Here is a 14,448-nt window from a genome sequence, read left to right on the forward strand (position 1 = left end):
CTTCGTGTTTCTAAACATTATCTTAGGCTCACAGCTCTGAAGGTAGCACTAATTAACCCATTTACAGATGATGCTAAAAGAATTTAACTGTGCAACTAATCTCGGAGTTAGCTTTCTCATCCAAATCAATGTATGTTTTTCTTTTTGTGACAGGGACTCATGTAGACTCAGCTAGCCTCAAACTCACAATGATGCTAAGGCTAGCATTGAAGTGATCTTCCTGCCTCCGCCTCCTGAATGCTGGGATTACTGATATGCACCACCACAATTGACTTCATGAAGTGTCAAATCCAGTGCTAGGCAAGCTCCCCACCAAGTGGGCTCCAGCCCCAGCCTAGAAGCCAACACTGTTAACCGCCGTACCATATGGTGTGCCTAGCAGAGATGAGCAGTGCTCATGGCTTGCCTTTCCATGACTGGAGTGTTGTATTAAGAACTAGAGCTTCACGTCCAAGGGTCATCAAGGTAGACACTGGAGGTGGTTGAAGCCACAGAGGAGGCTAAGGCTCTTCAACAAAGAAGATGAGGAGGGAAGGAAGCTGGGAGAACATCCCCACCTTTGTCTGAGACAGGATCTGACACTATAACCCAGGCTAGCTAGCCCAGCCTCCTCAAACTCCTCACAACTATCCTGCCTCAACTTCCAAAGTGCTGGAACTACAGTCATGAGGCACCATGCCCAGCTCATTTAAAAGGACAGAAGAGTTCAGTGGCAGAAGACAGCTAACGGAACATGGAAGTGCTGTTAATGTCAAGGGATATGGCCACAAAGTCACTCTGCCACCCACCAGAAAGAGACAATATAACTAAGACTCAATTGAGGACACCAGATACGTCATCTCAAAAGCTTTTAGCCCAAATAGCTTCAGGCCTGAAGTGGTTGCACATCGAGCAAGGAAGACACAAAGGGCTGTGCACAGTGACAGTGCCGGGGGCTTTGTTTAAAGAGACCCACTGCAAGTCTTGCCGAGGACGTCACATCCAGAAACCATGGATGGACAGTGCTAGGCTAAATGGCCCCAGCTGCACCTCGAAGCTCGGGCTGGGAGACAAATAGAGGGTGGGGGGAGGACCGGAATCGGGTATGAGGCATAGGGACAGTGAGGTGAGCACAATCCAAAAACACCTTTGGACTCCCCCCTCCCTGCAAAATAAAATTAGCTGCTATTGATCTGCTAAAATCTCAATAAATCAGAGGGCCCATTTGACATTTTTTGAAAGCCATGTCTTACCTCTGTATTCTGTAAAAGAGGAATTCGGAAACAGATAATAATGCTAGCAAATATAATTCATAAGGAATAAACTGTTTCTACGTAGATGAGAGCCACCGCAGGCACAGGATGAAAACTGACCTTCCAATTGCTAATTATTCTTCACTTTGTAGCTGATTTCCTCCAGCGACTTGTATTTAGCCAACACTTTTTTTTTTTTTTTTTTTTTTTTTGGTTTTTCGAGACAGGGTTTCTCTGTGGCTTTGGAGGCTGTCCTGGAACTCACTCTGTAGACCAGGCTGGCCTCAAACTCACAGAGATCCACCTGCCTCTGCCTCCTGAGTGTTGGGATTAAAGGCGTGCGCCACCAACGCCCGGCTTAGCCAACACTTTTAAAACAGGCTATCTATGCATGGTGAGGCATCAAAGACCACTTATTTACCTGCATTGTTCAGATAGGCTGCCATCCCACTCAAACAGAAGGGAGACTTTCCTGGGCCATTACAACTAGCACTGGCTTGGGCATCTCCTCACTTTTTTTCTGCACTACCAGTAGGGGTCCTGTAATAGCATCCCCAGTACACAGGTAGCATCCCCAGTACACAGGTAGCATCCCCAGTACACAGGCAGGAAAAGTGTCCCAGTGTGCAGGTGGGGCAACTGAAAGCTAGAGACCGGAAGACAAACCCCAAGCTACCCACTTCTCTTGTCTTCAAGTCTATGGCTCTGTCCTCCAACCATTCTCCAGATCTGTGAACTCTTGCTGGCTCCTCACTTCCGGGCTCTGGCTTTGCACATTATAGGTCTAAAGCCCAAGATCCGGGATCCCTCAGGCCAGGCTGGAGTCTATAAAATGAGATGTCCTTAGCCGGGAAGCCTGTTAGGGACCTCTGTCATCATCCAGCCAAGGATGTTGTATCCTCTTCCCCACTCTTCAGGATCACATGCAGCTATTAGAGCAGTGGTCCTCAATCTGTGGGTTGCAACCTCTCTCACAGGGACCACATATCAGATATCCTGCATATCAGATATTTACATTACAGTTCATAACAGTAGCAAAACTACAGCTATGAAGCAGCAATGAAAGTAATTTTATGGTTGGGGGTCATCACAACATGAGGAACTGTATTAAAGGGCTGTAGCATTAGGAAGGTTGAGACCCACCGCCTTAGATGCTGAAAATTTCATGTTACTTATCAAAAACTCTCACCCCTTTTATAGGCCAAGACACTGAGGTTCAGAAAGGCTAACGACTCACGCAGAAGACAAAACTCAAGTCTGCAGGCAGCCCTTGATTTTCCCTCTGCCACACAACCTAGCTCAGCGCTCAGTGCACACTAAGGGACCACCTCAGAGTGAGAGGACAAGTCAAGACAGAGCCACTGGGGCGGGCCAAGAAGATGGAGCAGTCAAAGTATTATTCCCGGAAGCTTGCTGGCCAGCCAGTCTAGTTCAAAAGTCCAGCCCTGGGTTCCTTGTGAATGAGGAAGATATCTGATGCTGACCTCTGGCCTCCATTCACGAACGCAGGTGTTCATGCCCCCACGCACATGTGTATACGCATACACGCCTTTTCACTCACATGGCCTGGTTCCCAAACCAGACTCTGGGACGCGAATTCCTCCCTATTCTGTCCTCTACCCAGGGCGTCGAGAAGCTGACAAAAGTCAAAGGGTACCCTGGCACGCTTGTCCTGGCGGCTGCCCAGCCGACTTGTGCTAACACAGCCAACAGACTCAGGAAAAGAGTCCGGAGAGTGGAAAAGCACCAGTGAGCCACTGAGGGGACAAAAGTAAGTCCTGCGAGGCTCAGACAGGACTCCAAAGTCCCTTCATCCTACGGCTGGGGAGAGACCCAGGGAGGGGTGGGGAGCAAGTAAGGAGTTCCAAGCACATGCATTTAGTAATTTATCTCAGTGAACCTTGACTGTTGAGCCAATCGAAAGACGCGATTCACGTGTCTCCAAGGTGAATCGGCAAGCATGATTCACCAAGAAAGCCAGCCCATGCCGTACTCATCCCATCAACCCTAACCTGGATTTGGCTACAGGCAGACAAGCCCTGCTGCTCAAACTCGGCACCTGCACAGAGGCGAGAGGGCAGGTGCCGTCTCACCGCCATTACGGCAGTCACAGACCTCAGCCAGTCTGTGGGAAAGAAAGGTCTAGCTGAGAATATTAATAGACTCACCGGAGGCAGAAATTCAACAAGGACATGCCCCAGGAAGTGAAATGATTTAAAGGGAGGCTTAATCAAAGAGAGGCGGGAAAGAGGGAGCACTTGGATTTCCAAAGATAGATAGGCCTTCCTCAGCCAGGCGCGGACAGGAGGTGCACCCGTGGGGACGGGGCTATTCTAAAATAGCTGAAAAATCTAAAAACGTCTACGGGAAACCTTTTGTTGTGGCTTTCTTTCCATCCTTCAACGTTTTACCCAGGCTGTATTGAACTACACACACTCAGGCACTTGGGATACCCACCCCCCCAGCCCCCCCACACACACACAAACACATACACAAAAGAATGAAAGAAAAAGAAGAAAAGAAAAATGGTTTGTTGGGTTTTTTCTTTCTTTCACTTTGGGAGTTTTGCGACACAGGTCTCACATGTAGTCAGGCTAGACTCAAGCTAGTTATGTGGCCAAGGCTTTCCCTCCTCTTGCCTTAGCTTCTCTGCCACAACTGGTTCTAAACATCATTTCTGCAGACAGTAAAAAATACATGTCCCTTAGATCTTATTAGGGGAGACAACTTTCTTCCTTGTGATATTAGCATTAGCAACTTCTAGACCACATGAATTACACACCCATCCTAAGAAGGGTATTTTGAAGGTCATAGATTGACAAGCTTGTTTTTTTAATATTTTGATTATATTTTTATATATTGCCTGTGAACACACACGCTTGCCACATTCTGCATGTGGGAACCAGAGGACAGCTTGTAGAGATTGGTTCTATCCTTCTACCATGGGAGTTTCAAGAATCAAACCCAGGTTATCAAGCTTGGTGGCAGGTGCCTTTTTCTTTCTTTCTTTCTTTTTTTTTTTTTTTTTTTTTTTTTTTGTTTTGTTTTTACGAGACAGGGTTTCTCTGTATTGTTTTGGAGGCTGTCGGTCCAGCCCAGCCTCGAACTCACAGAGATCCACCTGCCTCTGCCTCCCGAGTGCTGGGATTAAAGGCGTGCGCCCCCACTACCAGGCGGCAGGTGCCTTTTTCCCACTGAGCCATATTGCTGGGCCTCACTTTTAACTTTTGGTTGTTTTTGTTGCTGTAAAACAGCATCTCCTGTATTCCAGACCTTGAACTTTTAAATATGTTTTTACTGTGTGTGTGTGTGTGTGTGTCACAGCACAACATAGGTGACAGCTAGAGAACAACTTTGTGGAGTTGGTTCTTCCTGCCCCACCGTTTTGGATGTTCCTGGGATTGAATGCTGGCCGTCAAATTGCACAGCAAGAGTCTTTACCCACGGAGCATCTCACTAGCCTGACCCTGAACTTCTGATCTATCTGCCTCTAGTTCCCAAGTGCTCCGTCTCAGGCATGCCTCCTACCCCACCCCCAACCACCCGCCCTGTTCATATGGTCCTGAAGACTGAACCCAGGGCTTCATGTGTGGGTAGTAAAGCACTCTACCAACTGAACTAAATCTCCAGCCCCAGATTTTCTTTAATGAGTTGTCACTGTTTATAAAATAGGTTCTACAAAGGGAAATAATACGGGAAACTCCACTCAATTCCTAGCATCTTTGGGGAAGGAGTTATAGGAAACCTGGTGCCCCTGCGTGAACAGAAAGGGAAAGCTGGGTCTTCACTGCCCCCTGTTGACAGGCCTATGGTTTCCAGTTTCCAGCCTGGCCAGCCCAGTCACTCATTTGTCACCTGATAATACTAAGAACAGCCACAGAGGGGCAGCACCAGGCTATTAATGCACCCATCACTGGCCTAGCCAGGGCTGCCCAAAGCTCTACTTAGCTGTTGTTTCAGAACCAGTCTTTTCATCCTTTCTCGGGTGGACACAGTTGCTCCTAAAACTCCATCAGACATGTTTGGGCAACAACTCAAACAATTCCCTTAGGCACAGCTACTGATGGCATTCGCTCTCTTCTAGGCCACCAAATGCCCCTCTTCCCAGGATACCCACTCCATAGCTGGCGTCTCCACCTGATGCCATCCATCAGACCTCTCGGGAGGTGGGTCCTGAGACAAGCAGGGGAGGCGCCTTCCTCATTTAGAGGCAAATTGACACTTGATCAAATAAATGCTCCCTGTGCTTTCTTCGCTCACTTGAGTTAGCCATCTGCTTCTTCCAGCCCTCTGTTCTCACTCCCTTTACAACCTCCCCAGCCACATCCTGAGTGGTAACTGTTGCACAAAAAATAAAAGACCCGCCGGGCGTTGGTGGCACACGCCTTTAATCCCAGCACTCGGGAGGCAGAGGCAGACAGATCTCTGTGAGTTCGAGACCAGCCTGGACTACCAAGCGAGTTCCAGGACAGCCTCCAAAGCCACAGAGAAACCCTGTCTCGAAAAACCAAATAAATAAATAAATAAATAAATAAATAAAAGACACAGAGACAGATATTGGGGTTCAAGCTGAAGATCAGGGACACAAAGCAGCTAAGCTACCAGAGAGCTCTTACCTCTAATAGGAGGGGTGTTCCTGTTATCAGTGTAGCTAGAAAATGAATGCCTGATACTGACTGCTGAAGACCCTGCTCCTATCCTTTATACCCATCTAGTGCTGGGATTAAAGGCATGTGATCCCAGGTGCTGAGATCATCTTTGTGTGAGCTGTTTCTCTTTAGGGCTGGATCAGTCTTGTGTAGGTCTGGGTGGCCTTGGACTCACAGAGATCCATCTGCCTCTTAATCCTGAGTCCTAAGATTAAAGGTGTGTACCACTACCTCCTAGCTTTTAGCTGCTGGGATTAAAGGTGTGTGTCTGGCTTCTATGGCTTGTGGCTGACTTTGCTTTCTGAATCCTCAGGCAAGCTTTAATAAATCATAATACATCACCACAGGCAACATACACTACAGTCCTTTTGGAAGGATGTTTTGTATTGTGCATGGAGACCCACTTTATCCAAGATCATGTGCTGTTCCTATCATTGATTCCATAACGCAGGGACAGTCATTGCAGCATTTAAACTCGTGAACAAGAACAAAACCCACATCCAGCAACTGGGAAACTTTAGAGTCAGTGTTTGTTATAGCTTCACTACTAAAAGCAGTGATGAAGGGGGCTGGAGAGATGGTTCAGTGGTCAAGAGCCTATATTCCAGAGATCCTGAGTTTAGTTCTCAGCACCCAGAAGCAAGTGGTTCACAATCGCCTGTTACTCTAACCCCCCTGGATCTGGCACCCTTTCCTGGCCTCAGTGGGCACCAGCACATTATATACATATACACAGCAAATATTAAACAAACAAAAACAATTATGAGGGCTTGAGAAATGGCACAGCAGGTAAAGGTTCCTAGTTGCAAACCTTAATGACCTGCATTAGTCCCTGGGACCCACATGATAGGAGAGAACCAATTCCCAAAAGTTGTCTTCTGAACTCCACACATGTACTGTAGTGCACACACACACACACACACACACACACACACACACACACACACACACACTCAATAATTTTTAGAAAGTATTAGAAACATGGGCTGGAAAGAGGGTTAGTGTTCCGTGGTTAAGAGGACCAGCTGCTCTTCCAGAGAACCTAAGTCTGAGACCCAGCATCTACACAGCAGCTCACAGCCATCCACAAGTCCAGTTCTGGAGGAATCTGACGCTCTCATCTGGCCTCTATGGGATACCACGTTAGCCTCAAACCCACAAAGATCCACCTGCCTCTGCCTTCCGAGTGCTGGGATTAAAGGCCCGTGCCACTACTGCCTGGAAAAATGATTTTTTAAAAAACTATTACAGAGAAACCCTGTCTCGTAAAAACCAAAATAAATAAATAAATAAAAAACTATTAAAAAAAGGCAAGCAAGCAAACAAACAATGAAATCCATCTTAGTAGCGCAAGTCTATAATCCTAGCTGCTCATGGGGTTGAGGCAGGACAGCCAAAACGTCAAGAATATCCTGGCAATCCATTAAAAAAATCAAAAAAAGAGGGCTGGGAATGTAGCTCAGTGATTGTCTAGCATGTGTGAGGCTCTGGGTTCCATCTCAGCAACCTCTACACCCCAGAACAATGCCAACCACCATATGGTAAGATGAAAAATAACAATCTGTAAAATTAATATAAAAGTATAGCCATAAATTCTTTAAGACTTACACAGAAAGCTAGGAGGGGTGGCACATGCCTTCCATCCCAGCTCTTGAGAGGGCACAGTGAAGGCAACAAAATGTTCCCAGCACCTGCAGTGGAGCACGGGGAGTGTGGGTGCCCAGCATCTGCAGTGGAGCACGGGGAGTATGGGTGACCTTTTCCCTTTCCTGCTCAATTTCTTTAACACGTAAATATCTCTGAGTGTGTGTGCTACTGATTTAGACTCTGGAGATGCTGCAGCCTCATGCAAGCATGATAAAAAAAGACTCCTGGGAACTTGTGCCTCCAGGAGTCTAAGCTAGCACTTAGTAAAACACAGCTTCCAGCTGTGCTCAGTGTCTTGGAAAGTCCACAGACACCATTGATATCACATCCCACATGCCTGCAGTAACTCCTCAGAGAACCCAGATCCCATCCAGAAGACACAGAATTCCATCAGTATGTCTCAGGTGCCACTTTAATTAGGTTCCCACTACAAGTGAGGGAGGGTGGAAGACAGGGATTGTTTCCAGGCATATGCCTTCTGCCCAAGGTAAACAGCCTGAGCTCCCCATAACAGAAATGTGCTTTCCTTCCCCTGAGAACCCACTCCTGAGCTGATACAGGCACAACCGTGCCAGTGAACAGGAAAAACACTTCAAGGGAGCCAGGGAGACTTCTGAATTGTGTCCAGTGCAAAAAGTACAACTAGACATGGAAGTGACCCTCCTCATGGCAACAACAAGCCCAACCATTCCCAGTTGAGGCCAAGCCTCTCCCCAGGGAGCCTGAGAGCAGTGTTCATTCCCTAGGGCTCTTCCCTGCAGCGCTCCCAGGTAAGATCAGAAGTCCACAGTCATGGGGACAGCCCATCCAGCAGACGCAGCCTTCCTCTTCATTGGCCCCTGCTGCTGCAGCTGTACAGCCACAATGGACCAGCCAGGACGTTTGTGGCGGTGGGATGCAGAAGGGGCCGGAGTGAGCAGCAAAGCAAATCAGATGTATGTTCTGAAGCTGGGTCGACGTGGTGGCAGGGCATATCATAGCCCCATGGATCACAGGGACCTGGGCCCTCCATTAATTCTTCTCTGGACGGTTTCTGTTCAGGACGGCTTTGGGGGCAAATTCCAGCTTGTCCTTAAGGCTCACTACCTGCGTGTGGTCCTTGCCTAACAGCTCATCCAGCTTTCGGTCCTCTCGACGCTCCAAGATGCTCTTTTCCTCCTCCACAGGCTGAGGAGCCTTTCCCCTGATGAACCATTCCAGGTGGTAGCCCACAGAACCGACCACAAAGGCCACAGGAAAGGTGACATAGGGAGCATAGGTACGCACCACGGACCAAAGCACAGGCCACATGACATCTGCAGAAAAAAAGAGAGCATTAGGGAGAAATGAGCATCCGCTCCCCCAGCAGATGTGGACAGCCCCCGGGGCACTCTACTTACCAGGCATCCTGGCACTAGTAATGAGCAGCCACCCCACAGAGCAGCAAGCGGCCACTGTGCTCTGTGCAACACTTGGGTCCCTGAAATACTCTAGAAGTTGTGAAAGATTTGACGGTTAAGGAAGAGGGTAAACCTCCATGAATGACGCTGTACTCATGTGAGCACATGCTACCCACAAGGAACCTCTGAGTGTCACTGAATGGAGCCTCAAACCAGGGGTGGCCTCAGGCCCTGTTCCCCTACCCCCAGTCTTTCAACATTTCAGGAGGGGAAAAGAAGTCTTTGTGAAATTTCACATGCTCACACATAGCTCCACTCTGGATTATGACTCTTTGATAATGAGTTCCTTTTCCTTGGGTAAAGCACAAGGGACTTATTTAGACAACCAAAAATGATGATTCATTACCTAACTAGCCTGGACTAAAGATTGATAAAGATTGTAAGCCTATTCTGGACTGAGCTTTTCTAACAATGACAGTAACCTATAGTTAGCAGAATCCTGGTCAAAACACCCTCAAAATATACCCCATCAACCATACTCACATCCTCACACTTGCACAGTAAGCTCCCGAAAATACCACAAGTGAATACAGTACTCCAGATGCCCTAGAATCCTAGTACTTGAAAAGTCCCTGTGGAAAATGCTGTAAAATAAAAATAACAAAAAGCGTGGAGCTGCCCGTAGGGCCTTCTGCAATGAAATACCAATGTAATATATAAACCCACTCACGCAAAAGGCCACCTAGTCACAAATGATTACCACTATTAAATTACTATTTATACCATTATTTAATTACCATTACAATCATAAAAGGCCATTGGCAATGAACTACTAATGCTAGCTACCATCTACTGAGCACTTATCCAAGTTGGGCCTTGGGCTAAACACTTCACACACGATAATCTCTAATTCTCACATTCACTCCTCAGTCATCAGCATGAAGTCACTTATGTTAAGTATTTCTCCAACACTGTTGTCTCTCTGCTCTGGGGTGAGACATCCAAGCCTCATGGAGGATTAAATGGCTCTTCCTTTTTCCCTTTGGTTCTAATTCTCTTTGGAGGAAGTGGAATGTCTTGTGGGCCTGAGTCTACCCATGGACTACCAGGTATGAGGAATTGTAGCAGATGAGGGCTTCTCTTCCTGATCCTTTGACTTGACACCAGGCCTTATGCTAGTCATCACCTGGCCCTCACAATTCCTCTATGATGTAGGAATTACTTGCCTAGGTTCCTGTCCCAGGCCACAGTGGCCCAAAGGCGCTATGCCAAACACTACAAGCAGCAGGCGCACTGACTTTTGAGTCCAAGCCCAGGCTTTTTCTAGTAGAGCACTGCAGATAAGTGTGTGATGCCTGTTGAAACCACACACGCAAGTGCCTCCTACAGCTCCTCATTAGCTTAGCCCTTCATCACATTGAAACACGTCCTTTCTTGTATACTCTAAGGCTATACCAAGAGATTTGCAAAATCCTACAATGTACACATTAAGGAAGAGGGAAGCCCAGAAGAACACCAAACCCAATACTTCTCCATTCTATTTTCTTTTTACGATGTTTAAGACAGGTCCTCAGTCACCCAGCCTCGCCTCGAACCTTCAGTTGAGGATGGCTTTGAACGGCTGTACCTCCTGTTTCCACTTCCCATGGGCTTATGATTACAGGTGCACATCGGGTGCAAGCTCTTCATTCTATTCCTAAATAGCGACTCTCCATTCAACCTTCTAATTTGCCTTAAGTATCGATGTACAAACTATTATTCTCTTACATGCAAAACTGCCGTGCCCACTGCACAGCCTGTATCCGAGAATGTGCAGAGGGTGTCAGGATTGATAACACAGAGACCAGTCGGCGGTGCAAAGAAAACTTTAAGCAGGCCCCAAGAAGGCTCAAGAAAACTTCCCAAGAAAGTCTTCCCTCAAGAAAAGCTTCTGCTCCCTTCCTTACCCCTGGCTGGTTCTGCTTTGACACCAGAGGCGGTGGTGGGTGGGTCAGGAAGAGATGGTTAGTCTTTGGAAAAGGTCGAGGTCAGGGCGGTCCAGTGTGGGTGAGCCCTTTTCAGGAACTTATTGTTCCAGTAAACATTTCTTATGGACACCGGATTGTTTTCAGTAAACATGTTTTGTTGTTGTTGTTGTTTTTACAAGACAGGGTTTCTCTGTATTATTTTGGAGGCTATCTGTCCAGCCTGGCCTCGAACTCACAGAGATCTGCCTATCTCTGCCTCCCGAGTGCTGGTATTAAAGGCGTGGGCCACCAACGCCCGGCAGTAAACATTGTCTTGTAGCTGCCTGCTCTCAGGCTGATGGGGAAGTGGGCCTCCCACCAAGGTCTGTTGTTCCCACACAAAACACAGGTTCTGTATGGTCCTGTTAGTATTCCAGTCATCCTCGTATCCAACACAACCATTTCCAATTGACAGGCACTGCGTGGGCTCACTCTACTTGTCTACATCTCTCAAAACACCTAGGAGCTCCGGGAGGTTAAGGACCAAGGTTGTCCGGAGCGTCCTATGCTCTATGCCTCTTCCCCACCCCCACGATCCTCCCTGGAAAAGAGCTCCAAAAACAGTTCTATTGATCGAAAGATGACAGGCAGCATAAACAAGTGGCTATGTAAGACTTACAGCAGTCTCCCACCCACAATCACAAAGGGGCAGGAATACGACCACAAGCAGCTACGACTTCATGAAGTCATCCCCAGAGGATCAAATGTAAGTAGCAGAAGTGTCTGGCAAATACTGACGCCTATTTCCAGCCCAGCATGCAGGGGAGCTTGCCAAAGAGTCCAGGTACAGGTCAACTGGGCCACCCGGAAACCTGTCCTTGTGCCCGGTCCCACCGGAAGTTACACTCCGAATTCAAGAACAGTCAAAAGAGGTACTAGAAGAATCACCCTTGACAGTTGTCCCAGTCAAGTCTGGGAGTGAGAGCGCCAGAGGTCAGGGTCATCAGCTCCCAGTGCCCTGTCCCGTTACATGCGTGGCCTCGTCACCCTCCGGCCTGCAGGTGCCTAAGGCGGACAAGTTCTGACCGAGAGCTGGCCGGAGCCGGGACGGTTACGGAGACCATCCCTCCCAACAAGGAGAACACGGCCAGGAACCCGTCCCTGCGGGACTCGTGGCGGCGATCCAGGGAAGCGAAGCGCCCTCGGCCCTAGGAACTCACCTGCGGCCCAGCCGGCACGCCCCGGACCGGCCCCGCGCTGCGCCCGCCAGCCGGGAGCAACACGGACTTCGCTGCTTCCAGCGGCCCGCTGGTCATCGCCCGAGGCCCCGCCCACTGGCGTCCGGGCGCTCTCGGAGAGCAGTGATTGGCTGAGCTCCGTCAAGCGACAAGAGGAAGGAAGCCAGGCATCCGCCTCTCCGTTGGGGTAAACGGAGGTAAATGCAGCGCCCCCTGGCGGTTAGGAGGCTCCTCAAGCGAAGTTGCCTCGTGCTTTTCTAGTGGAGAAAAGCGGAAAGTCATGGCACTCATAGATCCAACTGGAGTTCATCAGCCATCTTCTGAGACCTAGGTCGGGTATTACTGAAACAGAAAACCCAACCCCTAACCTTTAGAAGCTCCCCTTAGCAAAGGATAATCTAGTGCTTTGAAACCTCTTCGGGTCTGTACTTTCAGGCTGTGTGTCTTTGGGAATGTTATTAAATTCATCTGTGTGAGCCTCATTCCTTCTGCATAGCATTAACACCACCCATTTTCGTGGAATGTTGTGAGGGTTTGAAAATGTCACGTATGTCAAGTACACCGCAATCAGGGAAACGGATGGTAGCTATGGTGAGTCTACAAACAGCTGAACGATAGTGAAGCATTTGTACAAAACCCTCTGATAAGGCACCCACAGTCCTCCATGCTCCCACTCTCCCTGAACAGACATATATTTAATCACATACAGGAAAAAGCCTCACGTCCAAGCTCTTTAATGCCCCAACATGGACCTGCCTCCCCAGCCACGAGACACTGAACTCAATCTGACAAGCCTCCTTACCATTAGTAATACACACTAAAAATCAACTTTCTGAGCCTGTGCCTTTCCAGGTTTTTTCGTCTACCTAGAATTGCCCCCGCCCCCGCGCTACTTTCCCTTAACAAGTTAGTTGTGAGTCATGTCTCAAGGTCATGAATGCTTTCGCAGCAAGTCTCCAGGCTGCATCATCAGGTTAGAGATTCTTCCTATTTTATATCGAAGAACCCAAAGCTAAGCCTGGGAATGAAGATGAGGAGAAAGAAGCTGGCAGCAATTAGCAACCATAATTAGCAGAACTTGATTACTTGTGCACTGAATATGTAAAGAAGAGACAAGGTCAGAATTGTCTAGAACACAGTCTGGTATTCAGTCACTCATTCTACATACTAGACACTAGACACTAGAGATCCAATATGGACTGCCCTAAGGAGTTTTCTGGCTGAAGAGGAAGCAGATAAGCCCACAAGATGTTAGCAATCTATGCAATGTCATAACAGAGGACACCATCAGCCATACAAAGAGTCGGTGGATGTTCCCTAGAAGGACAGGCAGATCCTCAAGCTGTGTCTTAGCAATGAATAGGAGCTCCCTCCAGCAGAACTGGAGTGAGCACAGAAGCTCCGACTGAAAATGAAATCACAGCACTTGAGAGGTCATGAAGTTCTGGATCCAACCTCGGCTATGTACCAAGAGTCTATATAAATGGGGGTCAGGGGAGCTGAGCATAGTGGCGCACGACTTTAATCCTAGCACTCCAGAGGCAGAAGCAGGTGGATCTCTGTGAGTTTGAAAACGACCTGGTCCAATTAGTACTTCCAGGTCAGTCAGAACTCCATGCTGAGACCCTGTATTTAAAAAAAATTTTTTTAACCATACCAAACTTTAAAATTAGTCCTGGATTCAAATCCTGACCCTGTGGCCTGCTAATCTGAAAAAAAGATACTTATAATCAAAAAGGATTTTATTGTGTGTATGTGTGAATGGGGGTGTGCACATGAGCACAGGCACCTACGGAGGTGAGAAGAGGGTGTCAGATCCCCCTGGAGCCGAAATTACAGGAAGTTGTGAGCTGTCAGACATGGGTGCAGGGAACCAAACTTGGATCATCCGTTAAGAGCAGTATGCTCTCTAACCCCTGAACCATCTCCACAGTCCTATTTGTATTTTTTAAAAAGACAATCAGAAGATACCCTTGGACTGGTCAAATGGCTCAGCAGATAAAGGCATTGGCCACCAAGCTGACTGCCTGAGTTTAGCCCTCAGATCCATGTGTTAGAAGAAGATCAACTCCTGAAAGTTGTCCTCTGACCTCCCCATGGGGGTTGTGGCATGTGGCATGTGACTCCCCCCCACACACAAATAAAGCAATAAAAACTTTTAAGACATCCTCTAGAGCTGCTGTTTTAAACCATCTTAATGTACAGAGATCTCCGTAGTTCTGGGCATCTCGGTGAACTTTGGTAATGTTTCTTGACATATTAAGTATTCCCCAGATTCATGCTGCTTTCTGGGATGTTCATTTGGGCATTACTTGTTCATTAACAGAAAAATCTGTGTAATATCTTCATGTTTGCTC

The 14,448-nt window shown here is 47.8% G+C and overlaps 1 protein-coding gene across 3 annotated transcripts; it reads right to left on the minus strand.

Annotated features, from left to right (window-relative positions):
• Nucleotides 1-7,922: 7,922 nt before the first annotated feature.
• On the minus strand, nucleotides 7,923-12,213 carry Smim12 (small integral membrane protein 12). Of its 3 annotated transcripts, XM_021232674.2 has the most exons (4): nucleotides 12,074-12,186; nucleotides 9,451-9,551; nucleotides 8,908-8,997; nucleotides 7,923-8,823 (listed from the first exon to the last, which is right to left on the minus strand). In XM_021232674.2, the coding sequence occupies exons 3-4, from the start codon at nucleotides 8,912-8,914 to the stop codon at nucleotides 8,540-8,542; spliced, it is 291 nt and encodes a 96-aa protein (XP_021088333.1). In that variant the 5' UTR covers nucleotides 8,915-8,997; nucleotides 9,451-9,551; nucleotides 12,074-12,186; the 3' UTR covers nucleotides 7,923-8,539. The 3 variants fall into 3 exon arrangements, with proteins under 3 accessions (XP_021088333.1, XP_012975585.1, XP_005079519.1); XM_013120131.3 differs by lacking the exon at nucleotides 9,451-9,551 and having other exon boundaries at nucleotides 12,074-12,189; XM_005079462.4 differs by lacking the exons at nucleotides 8,908-8,997; nucleotides 9,451-9,551 and having other exon boundaries at nucleotides 12,074-12,213.
• Nucleotides 12,214-14,448: the final 2,235 nt, after the last annotated feature.

The sequence above is a fragment of the Mesocricetus auratus genome, unplaced genomic scaffold, assembly GCF_017639785.1.
Source record: "Mesocricetus auratus isolate SY011 unplaced genomic scaffold, BCM_Maur_2.0 Super-Scaffold_100014, whole genome shotgun sequence".
In the NCBI taxonomy this organism is placed as follows: Eukaryota; Metazoa; Chordata; class Mammalia; order Rodentia; family Cricetidae; genus Mesocricetus; species Mesocricetus auratus.